The sequence below is a fragment of the Mandrillus leucophaeus genome, unplaced genomic scaffold (assembly GCF_000951045.1).
Source record: "Mandrillus leucophaeus isolate KB7577 unplaced genomic scaffold, Mleu.le_1.0 Scaffold292, whole genome shotgun sequence".
In the NCBI taxonomy this organism is placed as follows: Eukaryota; Metazoa; Chordata; class Mammalia; order Primates; family Cercopithecidae; genus Mandrillus; species Mandrillus leucophaeus.
The window spans coordinates 473,630-488,416 of NW_012103054.1; the positions used below are offsets into that span (position 1 = coordinate 473,630).

Genomic DNA, 14,787 nt, shown 5'->3' on the forward strand with positions numbered 1-14,787 from the left:
GGCATGCCGCAGTGAATGTGGGCCCCTGCCTCCATTCACTCTGGGAATGTAAGGGAAAAAAGACAGAATATAAGTTAAAAAACATAGTAGACAATTTGTCTGTTGTGGCGAAAGGTGGTAAGTATAGTGAAAAAAAGGACAAGAAGAGGAAGTTAGGGTGGGCGCTAGGGCGTTGGGAAGTAACAAGAGGGACCTCACTGAGAAGTGGTAGGTCAGCAGACTTGAAGGAGATGTGAGAGCTGGCCATGCATGCAGGTATCTGCAGGGAAGCATTCCAGGGAGAGGGAACAGCATGGGCAGGCACATGCCTGGAGGGAGTCTGAGGACCAGTAAGGACATGGGGCTGGAGTGGAGTGGGGAGAGCAGTAGCAGGTCAGGCGAGAGAGGAACGGGGACAGATGTTGTGGATCTTGGAGACCACCAGAAAGGACTCTGTCTTCACTTTGAGGTGAAGGTGCAGGGTTTGTAGCAGAGGAGGGACATGACTTGCCTTCGTTTCAAAACAGTCACTCTGACTGCTGTATTTGAAATAGGCTGTAGGAGAGCCAACAAGTTAGTCTCAGTGAGAGATGATGGTGGCTTACACCAGGCAAGAAGGGACAGATTCTGGAACTAGATATGAAGTGCGAGACAAACAACACAGGATTCATGGAAGACTCCAAAGTTTTGAAATCAGCAAAGATGAGTTGTGGGGAGGAGATGGGAAGTTCAATTTTGGCTATGTCGAGTGTGACATGCCTGTCAGACAATCAAGTGCCAGTTAAGCATGCAGTTGGATAAACTTGTCTGGGCCCTCAGAGAGATTTGTGTGTTGAAGGGTTTATGGTCTAGTTGGGAGTTAAACATAATCTGCTGTAATACGACAGGTAAAATAAGAGTATAGGGAAAAAGTATATTAAAGCAAGAAGTACAGAGAGAGCAACATTGAGTGTCCTCTGTTGGTTTTTCCTTCTATTCCTGAACTTTCTGAGGGATGGGTCTAGTCTTCTCTTGTCTATCTGTATTTTCTCCCTCAGTGACCTCATTCAGTCCCATGAAATGACCTACCTGCTGATGGCCCCAAATGCACATCTCCAGAGTGGCCTCTTTTCTGGACTTTGGCATCGTGCAACCTACAATCTATGATCAGTAGGCCTTAATGGCTCCACCTGGGCGCCTAGCAGGTACTTCACATGCCCAGAACACCAACAGAAGCCTTGCCCCCTCCATTCACTCCCCTACTGTCTTCCAATCTCAGCAGTCACCTAATCAGCTACTCAAAAAAAGAAAAAAAAAAAAACAACCACCACCACCTCGATGTCATTCTGGCCCTTATCCCTTCACACACCAACCCATAAGGGATCCGCCTCCAGATGAACTATGCTTCCGCAGTTGGTCTGCTTCTCTTCATCTCCACTCTCTGATTGGCTGACTCTTTATCATTCGGATCTGCGAACGAATGTCACCCCCTCTGAGAGGCTTTCCTTATCCTGTCCTTAAGTCCTCTTGACAGTATTACGTGTCATTATCATTTATCACCATCTGTCATTATCATTTTTGTTTTCTCAGACTTTTTTGGTCTCTCTCCCCAGGTAGCATGCCAGTTCCCTGAGAAAAAGGACTTTGCTTCTCTTGTTTTCTATCTACAAGAGTGACTGGCACATAGTAGGCCCTCAAACAATATTTGCTGAACATAATTAAGCAGAGGATGTAGACTTGAACGTTCATGGAAGGTTTAGTGTACCTGTGAGGAATACAGTGGGGCTGAGGGGTGCAATCAGAAGTGAGTCTGAAGACAAGTTTGAATAAACAAAGAAATGACAATGTCTGATTGCCAAAATGCTGTTGTCTGATTTTAATCATTTTTAATTCATTTGAAAAGCATTGTTGGAGCGTCTGTTGTATATGGTTCCCTGCGTCAGTCCACCTGGACACAGTGGTGATCAAGGTCCTGAAGTACTCGGACTGGTTGGGAGATGGTTGCTTTTGGGTGTTGTGAGAACCCCTGGAAAGAGCACAGAACTGCATCTTTTTGATGAAGTGGGGAATAGTAAGAAGGGCTTTTCAGTATTGGTGATCTCTAAGTTGAGAGCAGTAGGATAAACTGAAATTAGTTAAGGAAGGGAGTTGGAGTAAGGGGCATGGAGGCACCAGGAGCTGGAGTGAAGAGTCGACGTGTTGCAGGCTAGGGGGCCAATGTGCAAAGGCTGCCAGGAGACAGTATGGTGGCTAGCGGGTCTAGCAGCTGTAGCTGTTTAGTGGAAAGGTGGTAAATGCTATCAGACAGTTTTTACCCCAACTTTTTCCCAAGAATACTTCTCTCTTACTCACATATTTCCACCTCTCTCTGCCTTCTCCCAAACTCAGTCTACAAACACATACACTTTGAGATGTGACTACTTACTTCTCCCCAGTCAACATTTTTGGGTGGCAAAGGGTAGTGTGAAGTGATATCATAAGCTATTTCTTCCATGAACCACTTAAAACTTTTGCAGTTGTGATCTTCTCGAAATTTTTTCAGCTCCGATATATCCCCATATGGTAATGCCTGTGATTCAGGACGACTAGCATAGAAGTAGTCTTTATATTCATCCCACCAAACCTCCACAACTCTAACATAATTCTGTAAAAAAAGAAAAAAATATATATATATATATTTATAAAACTACAAATGTCATATCATAAACAGCCTATATTAGACACATGAAATATGGCTTACATATAGCAAATTCATTTCAATAGGACCTGGCATTTAATTAAACAACAAATGCAAGTTAATGACTCTAGTATGTCATCTGCCAAGGATTAAAATGTCATGTATATTTAAGTAAAAAGTGTTGTACAAAACCTGATATCCCTGAGCTGGAAGATCATATATGCTGAGATAATGTATTCTAATCTGCTAACGGGAGAAGAAATTGAATCACAGAGTTTATGAGAGCCTGGCTGGACGCTGATACTTCTTTCCCTATAATAATCTTTTTTTTTTTTTTTTTTTTTTTTGTGATGGGGTCTTGCTCTGTCATTCAGGCTAGGGTGCAGTGCTGCAATCTTGGCTCGTTGCAGCCTCACCTTCCTGGGTTCAAGTGATCCTCTCATCTCAGCTTCCCGAGTAGCTAGGACTACAGGTACATGCCACCATACCTGGCTAATTTTTGTTATTTTTTTGTTTAGATGGAGTCTCATTCTGTTGCCTGGGCTGGTCTCAAACTCCTGGCCTCAAGAGATCCTCCCACTTCAGCCTCCCAAAATGTTGGAATTACAAGTATGAGCCACTGTGCCTGGCCTAAAATCTCTATTAGGATCATTCTGTTGGTAAATGTAGGGAAAAAAATTCTCATTTCAGAAACCATCATGAGAAACAAAAGCTCTGTTTAATAAAACACATTTTTGCAGGTGATCTTATTGATCCTGTTATAACTATAATAGAACCATGTCACTATAACCCCAAATGGATTGGGTATTTTCCCCAGTTGGTTAATTTTTTAAATTTAAAAAATACATTTTTTTGAGACGGAGTCTCACTCTGTCACCAAGGCTGGAGTGCAGTGGCGCAATCTCGGCTCACCGCAACCTCCGCCTCCAGGGTTCAAGCGATTCTCCTGCCTCAGCCTCCTGAGCAGCTGGGATTACAGGTGCCCGCCACCACACCTGGCTAATTTCTGTACTTTTAGTAGGGATGGAGTTTCACCATGTTGGCCAGACTGGTCTTGAACTCTTGATCTCAAGCGATCTGCCTGCCTCGGTCTCCCAAAGTGCTGATAATACAGGCATGAGCCACTGCACCCGACCCCAGTTGGTTCACTTTAAGAAAAAGCAGCTACAGAGCAATAAAATATGTTGACATTGTGATAACTGATAAATACCTAGCTTTTAAGGCTTTAATTGATGAATGAATGCTTGCATGAATATATGTGACCAAATTGGTACACACTTGCAGTGATTTGCATGTGGTTTGTCTTTGCCAAAATTCATGTCAGAATTTGATGCCCAATGTGGCAATGCTAGGAGGCAGGGCCTACTGGGAGGAGTTTGGGTTGTTAATACGTTAATGGCCTCCTATGGAGGTGAGGGGGTGAGTTCTTGCTCTCACAGAAGTGTATTCGTTCCCACAAGAGTAGTTTGTTAAAGAGTCTGGCTTCCTTGGTCTCTCTCTTGCTTCCTGTCTCGCCATGTGACGATCTCTTTGCACATGTGCATCCCCCTTCTGCTTCCCATCATGAGTTGAAGCAGCATGAGACCCTCACCAGATGCAGCTGCCCAAGCCTGAATTTTCCAACCACCGGAATCGTGAACAAATAAACCTCTTTTCTTGATAAATTACCCAGCTTCGGGTGTTCTGTTGTAGCAACACTAAATGAACTAAAACAATACTCAATCCCTTGATCTTCTACATCATGCATCAGCAAATATTCTCTGTAAAGGACCAGATAGTAAGTATCTTGGGCTTTTTGGGCTATACAGTCTCTGTGGCAACTATTCGACTCTGCTATTGTAGTGAGAACCATAGACAATACACAAACAAATGAGTGTGGCTATCTTCTGATACAACTTGGTTTACTAAAACGGGTTGGATTAGGCCTGTCAGCCATAGTGGCTGACCCATATTTTACATTCAAAAAAGAAATACCTAGTGTTCAGATTAAATGTTTTCTAGGCAACAAGATAACTATCGAAGGGTGAACATGCCCCTAAATGCATTGTTGTTGCAAAAGTCCATGGGTTTAAAAAAGACTGTTATAGGCAGCAAGATAAAAGAACATACAATATTGCCACTTGACATGGTTTGGATCTGTGTCCCTACCAAATTTCATGACCAATTATAATCCCCAATGTTGGAGATGGGGCCTGGTGGATGGTGACTTGTTCATGGGGGTGGATCCTTCATGAATGATTTAGCACCAGCCCACCCTCCACCCCCACGCCCATACCGTCCTTGTGATTGTGAGTTCTCGTGACAACTGGTTGGTGAAAAGTGTAGCATCTTCCCGCTTCTCTCTCTTGCTCCTGCTCCCACCATGTGAGATGCCTCGTTCCCCCTTTGCCTTCCACTATAATTGGAAGCTTCCTGAGCTTTCTTAGAAGCAGAAGCTGCCAAGCTTCCTGTACAGCCTGCAGAACTGTCAATTAAACCTCTTTTCTTTATAAATTACCTAGTCTCAGGTATATCTTTATAGCAGTGTGAGAACAGACTAATATACCACTAAACATTCTGAATCTTTGCAAATCCATATGAAATTAGACACAGTACATGTACTCTAGACATGAACAAACCTGAAGAGTTATGTATACACGTGTAAGATTATGGCAACAAAAAGAAGGAGCAATTAGTTTTCTGGGATGGACAGGGCCAGAGTGGCACTGTGTTGCCCCGTCTCGAAGGAGTGGTTAATTAAGTGGGAATGGTATCCAGGGCAAAGAGAAAAGCAAATGCAGTATGATAAATCATGGTGTATTGCAGTATAGCAAGTAGTTCACAAAAACTGGAATGCAGCATTCACTGAGAGAAAACTTGCTTCAGTTTCTTCACTTTAAGACGAGGATATAGGCCAGGCGTGGTGGCTCACCCCTGTCATCCCAGCACTTCGGGAGGCCGAGGCGGGCGGAGGCCAAGGCGGGCGGAGTTCGAGACCAGCCTGGCCAACATGGTGAAACCCTGTCTCTACTAAAACTACAAAAATTAGCCAGGTGTGGTGGTGTGTGCCTATAATCTCAGCTACTTGGAAGGCTGAGGCAGGAGAATTGTTTGAATCCGGGAGGCAGAGGTTGCAGCGAGCTGAGACCCTACCATTGCACTCCAGCCTGGGCAACAAGAGTGAAAATCCGTCTCAAAAAAAAAAAAAAAAAAAAAAAAAAAAAAAAAAAAAAAAAAAAAAAAAAAATTAGATGAGGATATAGTCCTTACCTCATAGTGTGTTGTGAAAATAAGAAGTTAATCTATATGAAGGATTTAGATTTATGCCTGGTACACTGTAAGCACTTAATAAATGTTAGCTATTATTAATATTATGATTCTTTTTAAGAGAACTTTGAATTTTACCCTTGAGATGACAACCATAAAAAAGTTTTAAGCAGGTAAGTGACATCAGATTTAATTTTCAGGTGAATGACACCGGTGGTGAGTGGAGGGTGGGCTGAAGGGGGTTGAACCTGATGGCAAAGAGCCAAGTAGGAGGCTATTTACTATTCATGGGAGAGATTTGAGGAGCTGCACTAAGTATAGAAAGGGAGGGATTGAAGAGCTACGTGTGAGGCAGAATCACCAGGGCTTGGTAAGGGGGATGGACAGGGAACAACTGTACATGCCCCCTAAGATTCATTCACAGGCAAATAGAGAGCACAGTGGAAGGAATCACTTTTGAAGAAAAGTTAAAGGTCAGTTTTGACTTCTGTTGAGTGGAAGATCTAAAGTACATCAAAGAGGATAATTCTAGAAGGTTTGAGACTCAGAGGAGACAAATGAGCTGGAGAAACAGACCTGGCCACTGGCCCCCTGATGGCTCAAGTAGATGCTGTCAAAACTGGAGAAAAGAAAGTGCCTGGCACATGCTGGGTACTCACTAAGTGTACGCTAAATTCACCCTTATTGGGTAGTTTGTATGGTATATATAGTTAATTTTTAGAGTGGATAAATATCCACCTGTCAGCTTTTTTCGTCTCTCTTTCAGAATAGACTTTTTTGAGTCAATCTGGCTTTTCATCAATTCTTCGTGATTGTGAGTCCAACTCCAAGGGGAGTTTCCTGCAATGTCAGTCATGCCTGGTGTTAGTTTGGTGCTATTTTTGTTTTATCACAGACATTTAAATCTCATCCCCTGTTGTAGCTGGGGCTTCATTTGGCCCATGAGAAGGATGTTCTGGTTCTGAAAGCTTAGCTGTCTGCTTATTACCTATTCCCCTTTTATGAACTGTCCCAAGTTGTGTCTACAGTCAACAATAAACTTGACTTGGTTAAGCGTTCCAGAAAATGAGGGGCATCAGAGTTGCATGCCTCTTAGAATTTATGAAAGCAGCCCAACCAAATAAATTTCAAAGTTGTTTTGCCAGGGATAGAGGTCTTTGTCCTCCAAGCAGTGGGACATCTGGATTTCTGCATGAAGCTTCCTTGGTTTGTTTCATATAAATGCCACCCCTAAGTGTCACTAGTCTGGGATGAAATGTCAAAGAACGGGGAGACCCGAACATGGCTGGATAATCACCAGATCATCATTCACCACTACACTACTTCTAAATCTGTCCTCCCCAGCTAGAAACTGTCATTCTCTTGGAATACGGTGACTATGATATATCTCATTTTAGGAAGCCGAGAGAGAACTTATACTGCATGGAATGGTGAGAATCAATAGAAGGAACGAGAACTATGATTTATTTCCTAATAAATGTGTGACTGGGAAAGAAGCCTGGGAGGATGCTCATCCCACTAAAACAGTCCTGTTCAGTTTAAGTTAAATACATTTTATTTATTCAAAAAACATTTTTTAACATTTCCAAAATGTTTTAAAAACCAATGTTTTGTTTTTCTGCAGGTTCATGAGTTTTGGTAAAATATAGATTATCAATCCTAGTTCTACATTTACGGCATAGGAGATAAATTTTTATTAAATAATCATAGCAAAATATTTATCGCAGTAGAACAATTTGGATGTCACAATGAAAAGAGTCAGTGGAATTTTCCTCTATTTTTTTTTTTTGAGACGGAGTCTCCCTCTGTTGTCCAGGCTGGAGTGCAGCAGCGAGATCTTGGCTCACTGCAACCTCTGCCTCCCAAGTTCAAGTGATTCTCCTGCCTCAGCCTCCCAAGTAGCTGGGATTACAGGCACCCACCACCACACCCAGCTAATTTTTGTATTTTTAGTAGAGACAGGGTTTCACCATGTTGGTCAGGCTGGTCTCGAACTGCTGACCTCGTGATCCGCCCACCTCAGCCTCCCAAAGTGCTGGGATTACAGGCGTGAGCCACTGCGCCCGGCCAATTTTCCTCTATTTTATATGATAGAGATGGAGAATTTGGAGGCAGAATGCAATAGGACAAAGGATATTCACATTAACTTTTCAATCTCTGAGGGACAAGGGATATTAATCTCTTGTAAGCATTGTTCAAAAATTTGATTTTGCTTACTATGCAAACTCCTAACATGATTATCTAAATTAAAAAAAAAAAACACCACATTTTACTCATGTGTCAATAACAGAAGCTAGTATTTTTCCCTTCAACTATTTCTCTACACTTTTTAGAATTTATTTGAAATGTATTTGTGGAGAACATTCAATATAGGAATCTTAATCAGAATGGGATATAATGGGAGGTGAGGTCACCAAGATGGCAAAGTAGGAGACACCACCAGCCTTTATTCACCCCCAACTAAAAAACAAATACAGACAGCTATTCACAAACCCAAAGAGCCCAGAGAACTCCAGGGCCCATTGAAGAATCTGCAGCAACACAATGGAGCAAAAGAAACTAAGAATATCTACATAGGACAGGATCACCTGTGAGGTCTACATACCTGAGCCACAAGGAGGTAGCTAGGAGAAAAGAAGAAAGGCAGATGCTATTGGTATTGGCCATGAGGCAGGAACTACCATAGTTTCCAGAGGTCTGCTCTGTAGAGGACACTGGCATCACTGGCCACTGAGGTAAACAACAGCCCTTTTGCTGGGGAACCCCAGAGAGGGAGATGCTTCTGAACACTCACCACCATCCAAGAAGCAGCTACTCTTGAATTACTTTGGGAAAAGCTCTGCCAACTCTCCCATGCCCCAGTGAGCCCTGATCCTGAAGCTCTGCTAGTGTCCACACTGCAGCCCCGGGCTCTGTGGCTGCACTGGGCCTACCTCTGACATTGGAACCATTGCTATAGTGAGCTAGTTCATGCTCCAGGCCCCAGAGCCACGCCTTTATTGTGCATGCCCCATCTCCAGGTCCTGGATCAGCTGCAACAGAGAGCTAGAACCCACCCCAACTCAGGAGCTGCTCTAACTCTATGCATGTTTCTGCTCCTTTTCTTGGCTCTAAAAGCTACTTCACAAGCATCTGGTACCTCACATTCTGTTACCAATACAGTAGTGAAGTATCTTTGCTCTAAGCCCTGGGGTTTTTAAACTGCCCCAGATTCTGCAGCCATAGTCTTTCCACTCCTGCTTGTGCTTCAGTCCTCAGCTCCACAGACACTCTACAAGTGCCACTGCTGCTGCAAGTAAGCCTATGAGTCAGAACCAGTGCCAAGATGCATTCAACTTCTGCAATGAGAGAAAAATCAGGATGACCTTGGCAGCCATACCCAAAGACCCCAACATGCCTCACTGCCACTGTACGTATCTACAGCATTAGCCACTGAGGAGCACTGGAATCTTTGCCAACACTGCCCTTGGTGGGCTGATCTGCGCAGGGAATACGTAGCTGGTATCCTTAGTAGTCCCAGAACTGCTATACCCCACCCAGCAAGAACCCTCACACCCTCCTTCCCCCACAGACGAAAGTCTTTCCACACTGAAACCAGCCTATAAAGTCCGCAAGAGGTGACTGGTCCACAAAATGCACAGGCATTAATGTAAGTCAACAAGAAACATGAAAAATGAAGAGGACATAATACCACGAGAATACCAGTAGCAGACCTGGATAAATAATTCTGAACAATTGTTTTACAGAAGCTCAGTTAACTTAAATCAAACACAGAGAAATAATTAAAAGATCATTTATAATGATCAAGTGGGATTTATCCCTGGGATGCAAGGATGATTCAACATACACAAATCAGCAAATGTAATACTCCACATTAACAGAATGAAGGACAAAAACCATATAATCATCTCAAAAAAGGCATTTGACAAAATTCAATGTAAAAAGCTTCAACAAATTAGGTACATGAGGATTGTACCTCAACACAATAAAGGCCATATACGACAAGTTCATAGCTAACATTATACTCAATGATGAAAAGTTGAAAGCTCTTCCTCTACAATTAAGAACAAGACAAGGATGCCCGCTCTCCCCACTTCTATTCAACATACTACTGGAAGTTTTACCCGGAGCAATTAGGCCAAAGAAAGAAAGAAAAGACATCCAAATCAGAAAAGAAGTAAACTGTCTCTGCAGATGACATAATCTTATATATTCAAAACCTTAATGCTCACTATTTAAGGTAAATGTTTATCTTTTTACCTAATATACAGCTAATAATTTAATATTTTGTTTTCTACATATATCTTAGAGTTTTTCATGAAATAACGTTCCCATTTAAGATATAATTTCAGTGCCTTAAACATTCAGGTCCCAAATGTAAAAACAATTTATCAATTAAATAATAAACTGTCAAATAAAAAAAAAAACCTAAGGAGACTCTACCAAAAGCTGTTAGAACTAATAAACAAATCTAATAAAGTTGCAGGAAAATCAACACAGAAAAATCAGTAGTGCTTCTATATGCTAACAGTGGTCTATCTGTAAAACAAACTAAGAAAACAATCCCGTTTACAATAGCTAAGCAAAACAATATAATATTTAGGAGGTGAAAAATCTACGTGCTGAAAACTATAAAACACTGATGAAATAAATTGAAGACTACACAAATTAAATGGAAAGATACCCTGTGATCATGGATTCAAAGAACTAATGTTATTAAAATATCCATATTATAAAAGCAATCTACAGATTCAATATAATCTCTATCTAAATTCCAACGACATTTTTCCCAGAAATAAAAAAATCCATCCTAAAATTCATCTGGATCCACAAAAGACGTTGAATAGCTAAAGCAATCTTGAGCAAAAAGAACAAAGCTGGAGGCATCACACTACCTGATTTCAGAATCTACTACAAAGCTATAGTAATCAAAACAGTATGGTACTCACATAAAAACAGACACATAGACCAAAAGAACAGAACAGAGAGGCCAGAAATAATCCATGCATTTATGGTCAATTGATTTTCAAGGTAGATGCTGAGAACACATTAGGGAAAACACAATCTCTTCAATAAGTGGTGCTTGGAAAACTAGATATCCATATGCAAAAGAATGAAACTAGACCTTCATCTCAAACCATATGTAAAAATCAACTCAAAATGGATTAAAAACTTACATGCAGACCTAAAACTGTAAAACTTCTAAAAGAAAAGAGAAAAACTCCATGACATTGGTTTTGGATGTAACAACCTCCAAAGAACAGGCAACAAAAATAAACACGGACAAATGGAATTTTATCAAACTAAGAAGCTTCTGTAAGCAAAGGAAACAATTAACAAAGTAAAGAGTCAATCTATGGAATGGGAGACTACATCTGTGAACCATACATCTGGTAAGGGGCTAATATCCATAATATACAAGGAACTCAAACAAATCAGTAGTAAGGAAACAATCTGATTAAATTGGGCAAAGGACCCAAATAGACATTTCTCAAAAGAAGACATACAGATAGCCAACAGGTATATGAAGAAATGCTCAACATCATTGATTATCAGAGAAATGCAAATTAAACCACAAGATAGCCCTCCCACCTATTGGTGGGAATGCAAAATGGTGCAGCCACTATGGAAAAACAGTACAGAGGTTCCTCAGAATATTAAAAATAGAACTATTATCTGATCTAGCAATCTCATTACTAGGTACATATCCAAAGGACATAAAATCTGTATATCGAAGAGGTATCTACACTCCTGTTCATTGCAGCAGTATTCACGATAGCCAAGAGATGGAATCAAGCTAAGTGTCCATCAACAGATGAACGGGTAAAGAAAATATGGTATATATACATGATGGTATTAATACTATGCACCCTTAAAAAATCCTTAAAAAATAAAAAAATCCTGTCACTTGCAACAACATGAATATTATGTTAAATGAAATAAGCCAGGCACATAAGACAAACACAGCATGATATTACTTACATGTGGAGTGTAAACAAGTAAACAGAGAGTAAAATGGTGGTTACCAGAAAGTGAGGATTGGGGGGAGTGGGCTGATTTTGGTCAAAGGACACAAAATTTCTGTTAGGAAGAATAGTTTCAAGTGATCTATTATACAACATGGTGACTACAATTTATAATATATTACATATATGAAAATTGCTGAAAACAAATTTTAAGTGTTCTCACCACAAAAACAAGTAAGTGACATAATACATGTCTAAATAGCTAGATTTAGCCATCCCACAATGCATACACATATTAAAACATCATATTGTACAAGATACACACAATATTTACTTGTCAATTAAAAAAATAGGGTGCAATCTTTTTTTTTTTTTTTTTAAGAGCTGGGGTCTCATTCTGTCATCCAGGGTGGAGTGCAGTGGTGCAATCATAGTTCACTGCAGCCTTGAACTCCTGCGCTCAAGGAATCCTCCTGCTACCGCTGAATAATCTTAAAGCACAATAAGGTATTTCATGAATAAGTCTAGCTAAGTTCAAGGTGAGAATCAACATGACTGCTGAAGAGATTTACCCCACTCAATAAGCTGACAATTGTTAAGTAATTACTATAGCATGTGGTACATAAATGTTATTTCTCTTTCTTCCCCTTTTATCCAAAAAACTCACCTTCAGAGTTGGAGAAGACCCAACATAAATGGGCGGAGGATTTCCTTGCCAGCCCTCAAGACGATAAATATGTCCAACACGAGAACAAGGAACAAATAATAATTTGCCACCACACTGCCATATCTATGAAGGAAAAACACATTGTGAAACTTGTTTCAAATACAAACATAAACCATAACTGAAAATTTATCTTGTAAGTGTAAATCTAAAATCTAATTATATACAATGTCCACACAGAATTCTTAAACTAAACAAGTTCCTAAAATAATTTGCTTTTAAAAGTTCATGTAACAACCAAGAAGGCAACAGGGAATATAGTATTAATAATAAACTGCTACAAAGGGGCCTCTTACTGTATACTCATAGCCCCTAGCAACTTTCTCCCAATATAACCTTGCAAAGTCATGTGGATTCTTTATTCCTCATTCATCATTTCCATTGCTAATATATTTCCTACTTGGGTGATTATTATAATAACCTCCTAACTGGCTTCTTCACCTTCAGCTTCTCTCTACTCAACTATCCTTATTTATAGCAAGAGATTATTACAGCTGAAGGGCAGCTTTGGGTCATGTTATTCCCTTGCTTAATATCTTTGATCGTTCTCCACTGCTTATCAAATTAAATAAAAATCTCTTAACTCAGCTCTAAAGGCTCTCTTCAATATGGCCCTAATACACCTTCCCATTTGATCTTTTAGATGTCTTCCTTATTCATGTTGCCTGATTCTGCCCAAGTGTGCTCCTTGCTGTTCTCTGAATACGTTCCTTGTGTTCCCTTCTTTGTACTTCTCCCATGCTACTTGCTTAGAAGTCCCCCTCCTGTCCCTTATCTGTACTTACTAACATCATACCCATCTTTCTACTTCTGCCTCAAATTCTACATCTAGCACAACGCTGCTCCCCTCCCCTCCCCTCCCCTCCCCTCTCCTCTCTTGCTCTGTCACCCAGGCTAGAGTGCAGTGGTGCAATCTCGGCTTACTGCAATCTCCGCCACCTGGATCAAGCAATTCCCCTGCCTCAGCCTCCCAAGTAGCTGGGACTACAGATGCGTACCACCATGCCTGGCTAATTTTTTGTGTGGCTAGGATAGTCTCGATCTCTTGACCTCCTGATCCGCCCATGTCGGCCTCCCAAAGTGCTGGGATTACAGGCGTGAGCCAACGTGCCTGCCTGACACTGTTTTTTAAACCCACCAACTGAATGCCATTCTGCCTTCTTGCATTATGAATTTAAGTATAATTCCAATACCTTCTTATCAAATTCCTTGAGAGCAAGGACTGGTTTACTCCTCTTCTATCCCTCACAGTGCTAAGCACAGGACATTTAAGACAAGAGGTAATGAAAACCTGTTGAACTCAAACTGTGATATAGTTCTCTCTCTCTTTCTTTTGGAAAATGGGGGTAGGAATGGGGGTTGAGGTGGGGGCTGGAGCATGGAAGGTAGTATTGCTCCAAGACTGCTTCAACAACAGGGGAGGCGCTGCAGGAAGACAGCTCCAAAGTCAGCCTGAGGATGCAGCCATTGCGGGGCTCTACTTCTGTCTTGAATCATGTCCTAGTGATAAAGGGTGACTATATCAGTGGGTGGTCAACTGTGGCCCTAATGCACGCAGATTCTTCCAACGGCTTCTATAATAAAAAGCTCCAGTATATAGAAAGTTGGGGTGTGGGGGTATTTTCATTTCTAAAGGTTGCTAGCCACAATTTTGAGCTGAGCCCTGTATATATATGGTAAGTTTGGAGCTTGCATTTCGCCTTATTTTTCCCTCAAAGGCATCCATTTTCGTTAAATCATTCTTTACATAATTTGGAGAAATGCATTATATCATTGTGGTTTTATCCCCCTACAAGAAACCAGCTTTATCTGAAAGCCACAGAAGTTAGTAACTACTTGGAAAATTCCATCTGTTGAAATAAAATGTTACCTTGTATGAGATCTCAAAATTTTCACCACCCCAAATCTGGAGACCTGGATCATAGAGACCCAATTCAAAGAAGAACTCTCGTTCAATGGCAAATAATCCCCCAGCCATGGCTGGGGACCTAAGAAAAAGAAACACTGCAATAACCATCATAGACAAACCCCCAATAACCCTTCACCAATAGGCAAGAAGCCTTGTAGAATACAGCCTAAAAATGCATAGCAAACACAAAACTGATGGCCAAACATGAAGAAATTATAAAGCCTTTACAAAAAAAGAAAAAAATCTGTTCATAATTCCCTAACGAATTCACCACAATTTCTAACTGAAACTATAGTTCATTACAAAA

The 14,787-nt window shown here is 40.9% G+C and overlaps 1 protein-coding gene across 2 annotated transcripts in view; it reads right to left on the reverse strand.

The window, feature by feature from the left end:
- The window catches only part of GALNT7 (polypeptide N-acetylgalactosaminyltransferase 7), a 170,390-nt gene that overhangs the window by 7,344 nt on the left and 148,259 nt on the right, over positions 1-14,787 (reverse strand). For both annotated transcript variants that reach the window (XM_011986088.1, XM_011986089.1), the window contains exons 7-9: positions 14,442-14,559; positions 12,515-12,637; positions 2,384-2,602 (exon numbers count right to left, since the gene is read on the reverse strand). In XM_011986088.1, the coding sequence (XP_011841478.1) occupies positions 2,384-2,602; positions 12,515-12,637; positions 14,442-14,559 (460 nt within the window). The remainder of the gene's footprint in view (positions 1-2,383; positions 2,603-12,514; positions 12,638-14,441; positions 14,560-14,787) is intronic.